Source organism: Chrysoperla carnea, chromosome 1 (genome assembly GCF_905475395.1).
Source record: "Chrysoperla carnea chromosome 1, inChrCarn1.1, whole genome shotgun sequence".
In the NCBI taxonomy this organism is placed as follows: Eukaryota; Metazoa; Arthropoda; class Insecta; order Neuroptera; family Chrysopidae; genus Chrysoperla; species Chrysoperla carnea.
In genome coordinates this window covers 79,791,140-79,807,241 of record NC_058337.1, presented here as the reverse complement: position 1 = coordinate 79,807,241, position 16,102 = coordinate 79,791,140, and the positions used below count along the sequence as shown (strand labels likewise).

The 16,102-nt window shown below is 28.7% G+C and overlaps 1 protein-coding gene across 1 annotated transcript in view; it reads left to right on the top strand.

Annotated features, from left to right (window-relative positions):
• The window catches only part of LOC123302642 (cGMP-specific 3',5'-cyclic phosphodiesterase-like), a 121,134-nt gene that overhangs the window by 86,151 nt on the left and 18,881 nt on the right, over positions 1 to 16,102 (top strand). Inside the window, exons 6-7 of the mRNA XM_044885681.1 lie at positions 7,833 to 8,150; positions 13,245 to 13,454. Coding sequence (XP_044741616.1) covers positions 7,833 to 8,150; positions 13,245 to 13,454 — 528 coding nt within the window. The remainder of the gene's footprint in view (positions 1 to 7,832; positions 8,151 to 13,244; positions 13,455 to 16,102) is intronic.

The window sequence follows — 16,102 nt, the reverse complement described above, 5'->3', positions numbered from 1 at the left end:
CTACTATTTCCAAGTTTTTTTTTTGCCTCTTATATATAAAAATATTCTTACAGTTGAATTTATTTAATTAATATGACTCTGTAGGTGTTGGAAATGTCTTTGGTAAACTATTAACGTGTTATAATCATAAAGATAATAACATAGAGCTGTATAGACAAAGGAAACGCAAACTGGGATTACACTTGCGCAGCAAAAGTTTTTTTTTCTTTCTGCACCCTGTAAGTAACCAATAACTAAAAAATTTGGCGCTCTTAATAATAGCTATTGAATGTTACATGATAAGAAATATTTTGAGTAATTTGTGCCAATTGAGTCTCCTTGTCTTAGAAATTGACATCTATAAACACTTGTATTGGAATGAGCAAATGGGCTCATATTAACGTAGGATAATAACATTATACGAAATTTCCCAGAAAACTTAGCCCCAAGCGTCAATTTTAGACCTGAGCAGGTCCGGTTTACAGACTAAGACCCAGTCTTCGAATTATAAAATCGTGCCCGACATAATATCAAATCTTGGTTTATAAGCCTTTTCAAGGCCTGTTCAAGCATTGGTTTGGTACAATACAAGGCTTGATCAAAGTCTGGCAAACCAAGCCTCGGTTTAATAGCCTTGGTCAAGGATCAGACCAATATATGTGGAGCAAAGCCTAATTTATAATATTAAGTCTTGGCTTAATATAATAAATTAAGCTTCTTGCTCTAGTAAGGATTTAGATCTCTAGCTATGAGGGGAGCCGTTTCCGGACACAAGTATATCGAGCCAAAATGCTTGTTTTGGCATAACCTATTAGCCTCCGGAAATGGTCAATCATCTAGGGAATGTAAAAGTACATCCAAACAACACAAAGCTAGAACAAAACTTCAAAAGGCAAAATATTTTCGTAAAAAATTTAAATACTACTTTTGTTGGAAACAATAACACCTTAAGCTCCTAAGGAAAACTCATCGTTACGTTAATATTAAAGTTATGTTGCTTGTTACTTTGATAGGAAATTACCAATATAATTAATTTTGATTACACAAAAGTTTGATAATTTGCTTCATATATATAAAAATATTCGTACATTCGAGTTTATTTATCATGGCTCCATGAATATTAGAAAGGTCATAAACGGCATGATTTATATTTTCTATGACCCTTTGAAGTCTTCATTATTTGAAAATCTACTGTAATCATAAAAGGATACGTCATATGAAAGAATATGTTGTATAATCACTTCCTTTTATATTTTTCACATCTCGAAAGAAAAAAAACCAAAATACACACACACACACACACTCTTCTAGTCATTCTATTACTTACTTTGTTGGTTTGTTGTGTGTGCATTAGTTTAGCCAACTGAGTAGCTCTTGCTATTAATGCTACAGTCTACAAGCATTACACAAACATCATCTCATGTAATTTTAATGAGTATGTTGATGATAATATACTTGGCTTTCAAAGTATTCTAGTGATATTTAAGAGAAGGATAGATATAGTATAAAATACTATCTACACTATCTATACTATAGTCTAAAGTGTAAACCGTCTCATATTAAAATAGTTGAATTATTTACTAAAAAACAGTGGTACTATTTTATTGAAATTGAATCAATCAGAGAAACTAAGTCATGGATATTCCATGTGGAAACTACTAAAAACTTTAATAAAAAGGATAATATTTGTAACAAGGGCGTAGTCACCGGTTCAACAGATTGATCATTTAACACTGTCTTAAAACTATTCCATAGAGATATAAGGTTTTTCCTATTTCTCCCGAGAGATGTTTGGGAATATTTTTTTTACTCGTTGTAGCTTGATATAAATATATAGATACTTTTTGGATGTACTGAACTTTAAATATAACAAGTGAAAACAAACATTTGACTGAGTTAATTGTTGAAATATCATGTATAGACAATTTTGATGGCGCAATCGTTTGTTTTTTGACGTCACGTAAATCACGTTGACGTCAGAAAGATTTCCACTCTTAAACAGCCACACAAACTGATATTCCCATATTAATACATACTACAAAATTTTCACCTTATTAGCGCCCTCGTGGGTAAACAGTGATGTTTACAAGAAATGTTTCAAACAAAAGTTGTTTATTTTTTTATAAGGAACATTTTTACATTTAAACATTTGTTCTATCTCTAACGGTTTACAAGATGGGTCCTACGGACCCAAGACCCAATTGACCTATGTTGCTCATTTACAAACTCGACCTCACTTTTTACGTCTTTCGATTTTGAGTAATCGTGATGACAGACGGACAGACGGACAGACGACAGACAGACAGACAACCGGAAATGGACTAATTAGGTGATTTTATGAACACCTATACCCAAATTTTATTCATAGCATCACACACACATCACAAAAATTATATTTAACGTAGTACAAGTTTATTGTACCAAAATACCTTGCTTAAAACTCGAAGCTATGTAAGGGAGGAGGGGTGATATTTATCAATAAGCAAATATAAAATTATATGGGTTATACATTATTTTTCTAGCCTGTTTTTTCCTTTACGTGCGAGATTCTTCTTATTCCATCATAAAATCCAGATTTGTCCTTCATTTTCAAGCTTATCCGTCACTGCAATCATATAAAGTATATACATACAATGGTATAATGTTATAGTTTTGATGATGATATATTTACTGCTCTAGTGGGTATGACAGTTTGGTTTTGTTTATATCATCACCAAACTCATAGCTCTCTGTGGTACTACGTACTTTACATACATGGTTTATACATTCTATATAGCTCCAAAGAGTATTATAACACACAGCTGATGATACAAGCACATATATTTATGTGTTGAGATAGCTGACTGTATGTATTCTATATTTTAAACCAATATAATTTAGACAAAATGTCCATTTTCCATGCTTTTACAACAGTGTTCAGCTTTTAGGATAATAAGCATAAGCTAGAATATTACGAATATGTGTATGAGAGCATAAATAATTAAAATTTTGAGTGGATACACTTTAAATGGTATTTATTAAACTTTTAAAAAACAATTTTATGTTTGAAAAAATATTAAGTTTACTGTTAATTATGCCTTTTCTAACTTGAGCAGTTTTTCTCAATTTTTTAGTTGGTAATGAAATTTGCTTCTGATATTTGCTGAAAACCAAAATATTATTGTTTAAGAAACGGTCTCTTCACATAAGCGTTTAATTTGCCAACGTACGCTGGTAATTACGAGAGTTTTATTGAACATGCATTTTACTTATTGCGAATACACACGGTATCATTTCGGATGTAACAATTCAATCAGATTCTGTCAGCAACTATCGGTCTAGCAAACATGTAATTTGCAATTTGTGTTATTTATACTGATTGATTATATCACATTTTACGGACGTCGATTTAAGTTATTATTAGACATTTCTTGTTTTTATAGAATATTTTATAGGGCAAACAGTCAGATTTTAAATTCAACAAAAATTCTAATTTACCAGGCTTAAAATATATTCATGAAATCAAAAAATATTGTGTATCATTTTGAATAAATTTGAAATTTGTTTTAGTAATTTGAAATGAAGTAATTTACAATATATAATTGTTATTTTAAAAATGGTCAAGCACTATAAAATTGTAAAGCTTAATTACATCGTACAATAAACTATGCTATTTTATTGTAAAACATATCTATTATACGATATGAATATTGAACATATACATTTTAAATTACATTATTCCGTAATGTAAAGCTAAACCTACTTTTTTGCAGGTGGAAACAGATGTTCGTTTCTAAAGAGTGTTAGTTAACAGTGAATATTATTAAAAACTTATATTTAATATCACATAAAAATAATAATTTAGTTGATTTTCTAAAAATTTTTTTGGGAAAATATACATATAAAATTTATTTGAAATAATAAAACGTAGTTAACGCGTAATTGTGCGTAGCATATATGCTCCAGTTAGCAGTAGTTGCGTAGTTAAAAATTTTACAAGTGAAATTTACAAAATTTGAAAAACCCCCGACAAATTTTTCGGGTATAGAACTCTAAATTCGCACTTGAAACATATCTACATGCCACAGACAGGAAGACAGACAAACACACACACACATAGCGATCAAACTTACAACACCCATTTTTTAGTTCAGGGATTAGAAATAAAATTTGTCTACTCTGGTGACTTTTGATGATTTGCTGGTATTGTACCGATAATGGTAAGACAGTTAATTGGTACTACTGCTCTTAGGCGAGTTTTTTTCGAAATCGAATTTTTTTTAAAACTTAGACAACCAAGTATACAGCCAAGCAGACAAATATATACAGTTAGGCAGACTTCTGTACTTCTTTGTTAGAAATAATATTTTTGTGAGCAAAAGAAACAAAATTTCATCAATTTTAATAAATAAACTTTTTTTTCTTTAAAGTGAACAAAAAAATATATTATTGCGTTTTTTGTAATTTCACAGTCATTTTATAAATAGTTTGTATACCTCACAAATGATTTTCTTCATTTCGCTTAAAAAAATTACACACATATACGAAATAAATAAACAAAAATATGTAGAAAATTGTGTTCAATTTAGTGAAAATATGTAAGAAATTCTCAAGTTTGTTGCTTTTTTTACTTCGATAGATACCTACGTACACAACGATGTTTCTTTTTTGTGTATAAAAGAGCGGAAAAGTACATACAAAATGTTTCAGAATATGTTTTAGTTATAACAAATAAACAATTGAAAATGCTTTGGCAACCAATTATATTTCTCTTTTTCTTTTTACAAGCTAGAGACACCAAAAGTAGTGTAATGCCATTACGAAAAAACTTTTTAAAACTCGTATCAACTTCATTCGTATCAACAGCCATTTTGACAGGAGATTTCTTTTGTAGATGTATTTTAATTACCCACATAAAATTTTTTAAATTAAAATAAACGGCCACAAGAATTTAATTTTTTTAAGACCTTCAAATGTGTAAAAATTTACATTAATACTTGCCAACCCTAGTGAGTCAATTGGTTAAAGCGTTGCCAATCTCGTTGAGGTTGCCTAAGGTAGCGAATTCGATTCTCGCAGTCACAAAATAAATTAAATTCATTATTAGTTTTAGTGGACTGTTTAGAGTGCATGGTATATGTATGATGACAAAATAACTGAGGAACTGAAACTACCAGCAAGAAACTAGTATCATAATGGGAACCTACGGTTTGAGTATGCCTCTAATGGACAGCTAACTTATCCTAACCTACTTTATAAGTTTATAATATTACATTTGTACATATAGGTCATATGAGTTTGTATTGGCTATAAACTTTTTTTTTTTTAAAAAGCCTGTAAAAATCCACCATGCACAAAACATACCGCTTGAATTATAAATGGATTATCCAACGATTATCACTGGTCAACACATGTTATGTACCAAAAACAAGAGTCGTGACGTGAAGGAGAAAAATTTCTTCAACACGTCACGTTTTTCGAGAAATCCATCCCTTAATATAGAAAAAACTTGTTTTTCCCCTAAATTTGAAGTGTTGTTTCACCGGTGATAAAATTTTTAAAGGAAGAGGGACTGGAAAGGATGGCTTGCAATTTTCATATGAGAAAATAATTACATAGTGATGTTACGAAATTTCGAATCTAACCGAAAAACGGACTTTTACCTTTTTTAAACAAAAAAATTTCAAAAACCTTATGCATCAGAAAAATTCTGATGCAAAATTCGAATTCTGCACTCCAAAAACTATACAAAATAATTTATCGCATCAATAGTACAAAAAAAAAACAAATTTTAATTTGGCCAATGTTATGTTTTTGATAACTCCCTTTTTTTATTAAGGACGAATAGGTCCATTTTTTTATTTTAAAACATGATATTAATTTGGCAAAATGAGGCACACTTTTTCAACTATAATGCAAGTTCAAAAAATTTATAGGCTTATATCTCTCGATATAAATGGATTATATAAGAAAATATGTTATAATTTACTACCACTTATGATAACTGTTGTGAAACTCTTCAACAAAAATTAAGACAACCACTTTCTCTTGCTGAGACATCAACAAGTTTTCTTTGTAAAAGTTAATCTTTTTAATAAAAAGCATTAAATACTTATTCTGGGACATCTTGCAGAAGATGGATTAACATTGATATTATTCGTACATGAATATAAATACGAAGGAAATAGCAACAGAGTATTAAGACTCAATATACACAATCATGTGAAAATTCATTTTATGTATATTTTTGTTCATTTTTGCAATACAATTTCAATAGATCCACACTACATACACTCACTGTTGTCAATTTGATAAAATATGTAAATGAATTCTCAGGTAAATTTAAATATACTCTACTTTTTATTCGGAAAAATGTCCTATATTTAGAGTATATATGTATGTATATATTTAATACCTACGTTATATTACCTTGAATTTTCCTTCTTCATATGTATGAAAAAGAAAATTACAGTTTTCATTAGGGTTCAATATACGGCTTTTATTATTGGCACAAACTGATAAACTTTTAAACAGATAGCAAATTATCTGAATAATATTTCATTCAAATTTCCCAAGTAATTTCTTTTATCATGAACGTGAACTTAAAAGGGTTATGTAATATATAAAGTTAAAGCAATGAATCACCTATACTCATAAACTCACAATTGAAAAATAACTAAGAACACACCCCCATTAAATATCCTTTCAAACGAAACAAAAAAATCAAAATCGGTTCATCCCTTTGGGCACTACGATGCCACAGACAGGCAGACACACATAGCGGTCAAACTTATAACACCCCTTTTTTTGGGTTCGGAGGTTAAAAACTGAATTTTAGAGACAGCATGGCGTCAGGACAATTGTTTCAAAAAGATTGTTTTTTCTATCTCCCAGCCAATGGAACTTTGGACCATAAAATAAATTGGTATATTTTCGGAAGGGTCTAATGTAGTCCACCATTTGATTTTTTTAAAATTTTGACAGGACCATTATCGCACGTGTTTTCATTCACACTTGATTATAATTATATTTTTTGATACATACAAAAAAGTGTACTCGAAGATTTATGAAAAAAAAAATTATATCGATCTATACATGTAATATAACATAGCTAACATAAAGGAACATTCATTCAAAAGTAAGTTACTATTATAACTTACAGACTTTGCATTTAATACAGAGTAACTTCCAACATTTGCAATTTTCATTCATTGTGGTATACGTAGCAATTTTCCATCGCGGAAAATAAACAAATCTTTTTTTTCACTTAATTTTTAGTAAAATGTTAATTTACTATTGTTCACCCTTTTTGTAATAAAAATACACACATACAAAAAATATCCAATTAACCAAAGGCTAGCTTAGCACTCTGCTAATGAACTTATTCAGAATATTCCTATAACTAAAATTAATCTAGATAAGTTATATCAATCGGGTTTGAAGACTGTCTGTGTAATACACGCATAATAGATTCCGTTAACATAATAAACCGTTTTTTCGGAGAGAAGTAGATTGGTCAGATTGTGCTACTTTTGCCGAAATAGACTTGAGCTACTTTTAAAAAAGTTTGTGCTATAAAATTTTTCTTGCCTTTGTAAAATAGGTATTATTATTACTGTTTGAAGATAATGAAGCGCTTAGAGTACTAAATTAATCTACTTTTCATCATATATAGGACTACTTGATAGAAATTTTTCTGTCAACCCTGGAAAAAAGTACGACATATCACTTAAAAAAATAAGATGATATTATATTGGGTTGAGGGGAACAAATACAATTTTGTATAAAGCCCTAACTTTTTCTCCTACTATTTAAACATTCTATTTAAACTAAAATTCCAGGGTTCTAATATTGTCTGGTTTTGATTGTTTCAGAATTCAACATTAGCGCAAATTGCAAGTTATGTAGCAAATACTGGACAAATATTAAATATTGGTGATGTAAAAGGTTGGTTAAAAACATCGGTGGCAGTGGATGCTGAAACAGTGAGTGCACGTACAATACTGTGTATGCCAATTGTTAATGCTCAAAAACATGTGATTGGTGTTGCTCAATTAATTAATAAAGCCAATGGACAATTATTTACGGATTGTGATGTTTCATTATTTGAAGCATTCGCTATATTTTGTGGTTTGGGTATACATAATACACAAATGTATGAAAGTGCTTGTAAATTAATGGCAAAGCAAAAGGTACGTTACAAAATAAACAGTTTTTTAATCAAGCTAAATCAATATACTATTGAAACTTAGGTTCTCCATTTTAATAATCCCAGCTAAATATTTTAGGAACAACTAAAATTTAGAATTTGTATCATTCTTAATTCAGCTCAAATTGGGTAAAATTGAGCTCGTGTTCGTAAACGATATCGAAAAGTAAAAATGTTTAAATTTAAAGTTACTCTTTATAAAATAACAACCAACTCTTGTTAAAAAGATTGAAAAATATCTTGAATAAAAGTTGTTTTTAGTTGTTGTTTTTCATTCTTTTAATCTTATCTTTCTTTAAGATTTTCTTATTTTTTATTCCATTTATTCAAAATTTTAGGTTTTCGAAAAAATGTTTCCACAAAAAATTGTTTGTTGTTTTAAACAGAATAATTTTCTAGGTTAAACAGCTTCTCTACCAATCATTTACGAACACAAATTGAATTTTTAACAATCTTCTAAGTATTGGTCTTAGAAAAAAAAGATGCCCCCCTTCAAGTACCTACAATACATTTGACTGGAACATTTTTCCGTAAAGGTTTTTTTTTTTAATTAGGGGTTAAAACTAAATTTTTACAAATCAGACTGAAAAATAATATTTGTATTTGATTCACTATTGAGTTTAACTGAGAATAGGATCTAATGTTGTAAAAAATGCAAACATGGATTATTAAGTTTTATAGCAAAAACATTTTTATTTTGTCATAATAGTTTGAAAGTTACAGACAGTTTAAAAGAAAATTTCAAAAGAGAAGCGATAACGCTGAAGAAAAACTTTTCGTAAAACATCGTATGACGTAATAATTTTAATTAAAAATTGTATACAATTCTTTATACAAAAATAAAAACAGTTTAAAACTTATAAGCGACCTTTCCATTTTTTTTTTTATTTGAACTGCTTAATTTTAATAACTGTTTCCTGGAAATGTTCAATGAAAACTATTTCAAAAGGAGTTTTAGTAATTTATAGCTTCTGATCTCAATCCTATACTTTTAAACGAATATACTAGTTTGCATTTTTCTTATAAATCACGACAATTGGTCATATATTTGTCATAAAAGTTGTAGCATTTAAAAAAAGTTTGCATTTTTACCACCATATTAGAAATAATCATTTCAGAAAAACACTAATATAATTTTCATTTCATTATAGTATCGTTTTAAAACCATGACATCGTGTTCATTTTATCGAATAGAAAAAGAAATACCAATTAATTTTATCAAAGACATTAGATATTAGACTCAACTTGTTTTATTAAATAAATAGTTTCAAATTTCTTTGTTTATAGTTCAAAAATTATACAAAAGAATGAGATAAAAATTGAATCGATATTGTGGAGGAATATATTTCAACACTTTTAGTTTTACTGAAGCAAATAAAATTCAAAATGCTGTTAATAGCAGCTTAATTGCATGTAGTGATATATTTTATGCCTGTCATCAACAAAATACAAATTTAAAATAAAAACAACTCATCCATGAAACTAATATTCAATATTCAATCAAATACAAATATTGTCCTTTTTTGTTCGATATAGAAAAAAAAACATATTTTGAAATAAATAAATGACGTAAATTATTATCATAAATAATAATCATTATCATAATTACATAATATACAGAGTTTTTGAGAAGGTGTGGATGCAAATAACATTTATTATTAAATAAAATTGATTAGAAAATAGAAATTCAAAAAATGATTTTACCTACTAAAATAAGGAAAGGAAGAAGAAAGCTTAATTTTTTAATGGAAATTTTGATTTTGACGGCATTTTTTCTTCAGAATGCCGCTTCTCACAAACAAAATATAAACTTCAAAAAGCTTAAAGCACCTTAATTAAAATGTCACTATCTTATTTTTTTTCAGGAATATTTCATGTTTATTTTAAACTTGAATTTTTTTATTTGAAGTTATATTTTATAGTGAATTATTCGCACCAAAGACATTGTATTTATGTACATATTACGTTAGGCCTACTTAGGTTTACTTAGAATTTAAGTCTTTGATGAAGATTTTTGACGTGTTGAACTTTCTCCAATATATTTTCGAGAAATTCGATCCTAAATATGGAGAAAAAACATTTTCTCCCTATATTTAAAGTTGCGGTTTTAAATTTTCCGATTATTTTCCCCATGAAATGGAATAAATGCATATTATGCAGAGTTGTTCAGTAAGGTGATACCACTTATATGTATTTTACTATATTTGTTTCATACACTGATTTCAGTATGTTTACATAGATTGTATTTGTTTTGGACGCACACGCGGTTTAAGCACGCTCACAAAGCACTTTGTTTAAGCACTTTGTGTTTATTTTGAAGTTCAGAGTGCTGACAAAACGTGCTTCTAATTGACCTTATACAATACACAATATGTTCATGAGTGACGTTAGATTAGGTCAGGTTAGAGTGGCTGTACTGGAGTGGAACACACTTAGACCATAGGGGTATTATGAGTGACGTAATAGTCGCAGAAACGAAACACTAAAAACAGTCAAAAGAATCATTTTCATTACTATTAACCGAATTGTGAATTTAGTATATTTACGGATGATTTAAAATGCAATTATAGAATGCATTTATTTATGCGAATTGCATATTTTTATTGTCCTATAAATCACTTTAGATCACAAAATTTTCTGATGCTCTAACAATTCGAATGCAGAAAACCACATTCAAATCCGTCTTCCTATTCAAATTTTTAAACTTCAGTTCTCGTTTCTGCGCTTATAAGCATCGAAGGACGCATAAAGGGTGTGAGCATCCATAACATGGTAAAAAATATATTATCGGAAATATAAGTGGTATCGGAAAAATTCAAAACGGATTTTGAAGGGTAATTATTAATTACGTAAATCGTTGCGTGGTATAAAATACGTCCTGGTGTACGTCAATTTTTCAAACATAGTAATGTATCTGTTTTTCCATTTTTCAGATTGAATTTCTAGAAAACGTGATATACTTTACTAATTTTGAGCTCAGATTTGGATTTAGCATGTCTAAACCTTCTAAAAATCAAAATACCGTTTTTAGGCAAAAATTAATCATTAAATTTTGTCTTAACAAATATGGCTTTCTATTGGCATATATGGGGACAAATAGAATAATATTTTGTAGAAATTATTTTATTATAAATATAAATTATCACATTCATATTGTGAAATCAAAACTTTACACAATAATATTTTAAAACACACTGTATTCGTACGTGTGTAATACAGCTAATGACAATTACATACCCATTTGATCAACTAGTGTACGTACTACGTAAAATGTGTCAATAAAATAATATTAATGTACAATTATTATGATGGATGCATTCATCAAATATTGTAATATTTACAAGTGATTGATTATAGATTTGTTTATTTTGTATATTATTCTATTTATTTTATAACATAGGTACAGAATGTTCCATGAAAACGCACAACAAACAAAACAAAAATATTACCACTATACAGAGAGTTTATCCAAATGTTGATAGTAAAATTATATTTCATTTCATTACTATCTACTCTAGGCATACCGCGAACGGAATTGGTTACGGTTTAACCAACTGAGCTACTAGGGTTGACTTCACGCATAGTGATATCCACAAAAAGTTTGTCACCGTGTATATGTCATTCAAAAATATTTTCTAAATATGTAATTCGTAAAATATGTATGGACACCCTTAACAGAAGTGAAGTCCCTCGCTTGAAACAAAACTTATTAATTGATTATGTGGGCTAGCAATGAATTGCCATCTGTGAATGGAAATTAGAACTATTGTTAAAATTTAGAACACGAGTGCCACTTGTGAATGAAAATTGAAATTATTGTTAATATAAGAAAAATAGCTCAAATTTGGTTCGATTTGAATGAAATTTTTTTGAAGCATACGAACTTTGGGTCGTATTTTCCATTTTTTCGTTTTAATAAGTCACTCATACCACTCCTTGGGCCAAATGTGAAAACTATGATTATTAAATTTTGGAAAGTTTTGATCACGCGAAAGCAATTCTACATTGAGTTTTGAACAAAAAGTTCTATTGCAGTTTTTAGATCGTTTAGGAGATGCAGTTAATTAAGGTTTGTAATTTTGAAAATTTTTCCATCAATATTAGTCTTATTGAGTATGATATCGAGTGTTAAAATTTACTACAGTTCATCCTCTTGGCATTTGCTCTCATACTTTAATGTTGAGAAGAAAATTGACTAGAATACATCACGCTTTTAAAAATTTTTGCTTAAAAATTTGATTATAATTGAATTGTGATGAGTTTGTATTTGTAACTTTATACGTAAATATCTCCGTATTAAAGTTAGAGAAAAAATTCTAAAGAGAATAAACTGTAATAAATTGTATTTTCCTACAATTGAAGTTTCTTCTCTTAAAAATTTAAATATGCAAATATTCATCGAAAAATTTCCAAAATTAAAAACGATAATTAACGAAGTAATATCACATCAATGGTCCTTAAATTCAAAACTGTAGTGGAACATTTTGCTCGCAGCTCAAAGAAGAAATACTGCATTTTGAAACTCAATATAGAATTACCTGTTGTTCTGTCTATATTTATCTGTGACACCCTGTAAATGTTATTGACAATGTATATGATAATAAGAAATATAATGTGGTTTCTTAGTTTGTTTAAACTATATTCTAAATTCAAAAGTTAAAACCATCGCATGAGCGTACCAAACATATATTTCTTCCCGTACCCTCCACCATTAATATTTTCGAATTACGTTAAAATATATCAGATTAATAATACTATTGTATTGTCTTTAGTTCTTAATACGTCTGCATAATTCCACCATTTTAATTCCATGTAGTTGGCAAAAATTGAATTTAAACATTCCATTACCATCATCTTTGTTTGTAGAAATGTGTTTTTACTTTTGTCTGAGCTTGTTTCTACTTTTTTTCTATCCAACATTAATTTAAAAAAGTTTTAAATCTGATGTTTTTATGTTGTTGCCTAAAACTACTTTGCGTACAGAACTGTTAATTTTTCATGGAACATCATGTACTCCTCCATACTGGTAAACAATGGTAATTTATTTGTTTGATTTAAAAATATCTGTTTTATATAGGTTGCACTAGAATGTTTATCCTACCATGCGACAGCAAGTAATGATGCCACAATGCAATTGACTAGAGAGACAATACCATCAGCCGAAACATATAATCTCTATAGCTTTACATTTATCGATTTCGATTTATCTGATGATGATACATGTCGTGCAACTGTTCGAATGTTTTTACAATGTAATCTTGTACAACAATTTCATATACCTTATGATGTAAGTATTTATCTTTTTTATATAATTTATTTGTTTTTTTTTTTCTATCTTTTATTTATATCTACGATCTACGAATGATTACTCAAAGATTTGTTATTTCTGATTATATAATTTTTTGTACCATGGATATATGTAATATATATATATATATATCAAGGTATACTAAGTTTAGTCCCAAGTTTGTAACGCTTAAAAAAATTGATGCTACCTACAAAATTTTGGTACAGGTGTTCATAAAATCATCTAATTAGTTCATTTCCGGATGTCTGTCCGTCTGTCCAACTGTCAACATGATAACTCAAAAACGAAAAGAGATATCAAGCTGACATTGGAAATTATAACGTGCTCAGGACGTAAAAAGTGAGGTCGAGTTCGTAAATGAGCAACATGGGTCAATTGGGTCTTGGGTCCGCAGGACTCATCTTGTAAACCGTTAGGGATGGAACAAAAGCTTAAATGTAAAAAATGTTCCTTATAAAAAATAAACAACTTTTGTCTGAACATTTTTTCGTAAACATCACTGTTTAGCTATGAGGGCGCAAATTGTATAGTATGTATTACTTGGGAATATCAGTTATGTATGTGCGACATATTTGTATGTGTAATGTGACAGAGTAATCAACACTATTTATACATGATATTTCAACAATTAACTCAGTCAATTGTTTGTTTTCCCTTGGTTTTAAATATATATCGTACAAAAATAATTTGGAACGTAGAGGAAAGATGAGTAAAACCAAATACCTAACTTTTGCATTCATTTAATGTTCAAAATATTAACAAATTAAGATTTTGCTCGTCTCTTATACATTCAATAACCAAATATCGGTTTCACCATCAAATAAAGCATCTTCCCAAAAAATAACAATAACCTATAGTCAGTGAATGAACATATAAGCATTTTTTGCCATACCCGTATCTCCCAAATGAGCCTCAGATCCAAATTTGGAAAAGAGTTTTTTTGTAAGAACTGTTTTGTTTCTGGATTTCTGCAGTCATTAACAGAACAAGGTGTATACGTTCCCTATAGCACATGTGGGCAATGCTTATTCACCTCTGCAGGTACTATTAATGAGTAGGTATCAACTATCTCACTTCAGAACATACTTACAGTACATCATCCATTTCACTTCGAAACATATCTCTTTGTAAAAAGTCACTCAGAACATAACAAAGTCAAAGTTTGCTCAGCACTGCCCTATAGTACATTAATTTACAGATTTCAGTGTATTTATTTTACACTAAGTATACTACACAGGGGCAAAAAAAAACCATTATTACCAACTATTATTAATGTTATTATAGTCCTTAATAATAAAATAACCATTCATGATGCTCACATCGCTTCGCTAACTTGTGAAAAGAGAAAAAACGATAAATAACCAACAATATAATAGTCATCTGAAATTTTACTACCATACTATTAAATTTCACAACACGTAGTTAGTATATAGTTTTATGACACGTGTTTTTTGTGTAGTTTACACAACAAAAACATTTTACAACAATTTGTGTAAAATTTTAAAAAATAAAAAGGATAAACAGTATTATTTTATAGTTATATTTCCATTGGTGGATGCAAAAAATCGTTTAGATATTGTATTGTAGTTTGTTGTACTCTAATGTCACAAAGTACAGTTTTATTTTGTTATTTTAAGTGTTATAAAATAATTTTCTGTATATAGGTGCTAGTTTTGCATTACTTATTCTACCTCAGTAGTATTAGATGAAAACTCTCTATTAATAGAAAAATAAAAATTTTGTCCCTTTTGGAATTCAACGGAAAATGTTGTAGACTTTTCATTATTAAACGGCGCTTCTAATTTTATAACAGCACTCCTGAAATTTCAAGTAAAACGAATTTACTCAAAAATTTTTCTCTGTGGAAATGGTTCAGTTTTTGAGTCCTGTTGGTTTTAAGTTCTGATAAAATTTTTATCTTTAAAAATTCGCGGAATGCCTTTTTTAAAAGAATCAATAAATTTACAATGACTTTTCTGCCTGCGTAAATATTGTGCGAAATAAAAGGAATTCAAAAATCTGATAATATCCGCGATACTTGTATTTCATAACTACGAATACGGTATGTTAATTGCCTAAAGATTGTTAACAACTTTACCTTGATTTCAAATATACAATAAATCTAGGCATGTGAAAAATAGGAAATATTATCATAGAATTCAATACACTATTTCTTTATAAACTGGCAATAGGGAGTCTTGTTGAAAATGGCAACCAGAGTTGGTGAAACCAGTTTGAAGAAAATTGCACAGGTTTATGATATTATGTAACTTTCAAAAAAAACTTTTTTTCTTAAAAATCAATTTTCACCAAAAAAATTTTACCTTATTTTTCATATTTGCCAAATTTGCTCTTCTTTGATTTATTAAGAGCTGCATTTTTACCAACCTTTGTTAAAAAATATATTTTTTTTTTTCAAAGAGATACGACGAAGAGATAGGCTAGACTACAGAAGAATAAAAAATTTTATTATCATGGATTCCATTGTATAGAATTTCTACAAAACTTTACTTTATATTTTAAATGAAATAAAAATATCAAGTAACTTTCCTATTCAAATGAAAATTTTACTATATACTAAAACCTTCGATCCTAGTTCTTCGAGGTTCTAAAAAATGAAATGAAAT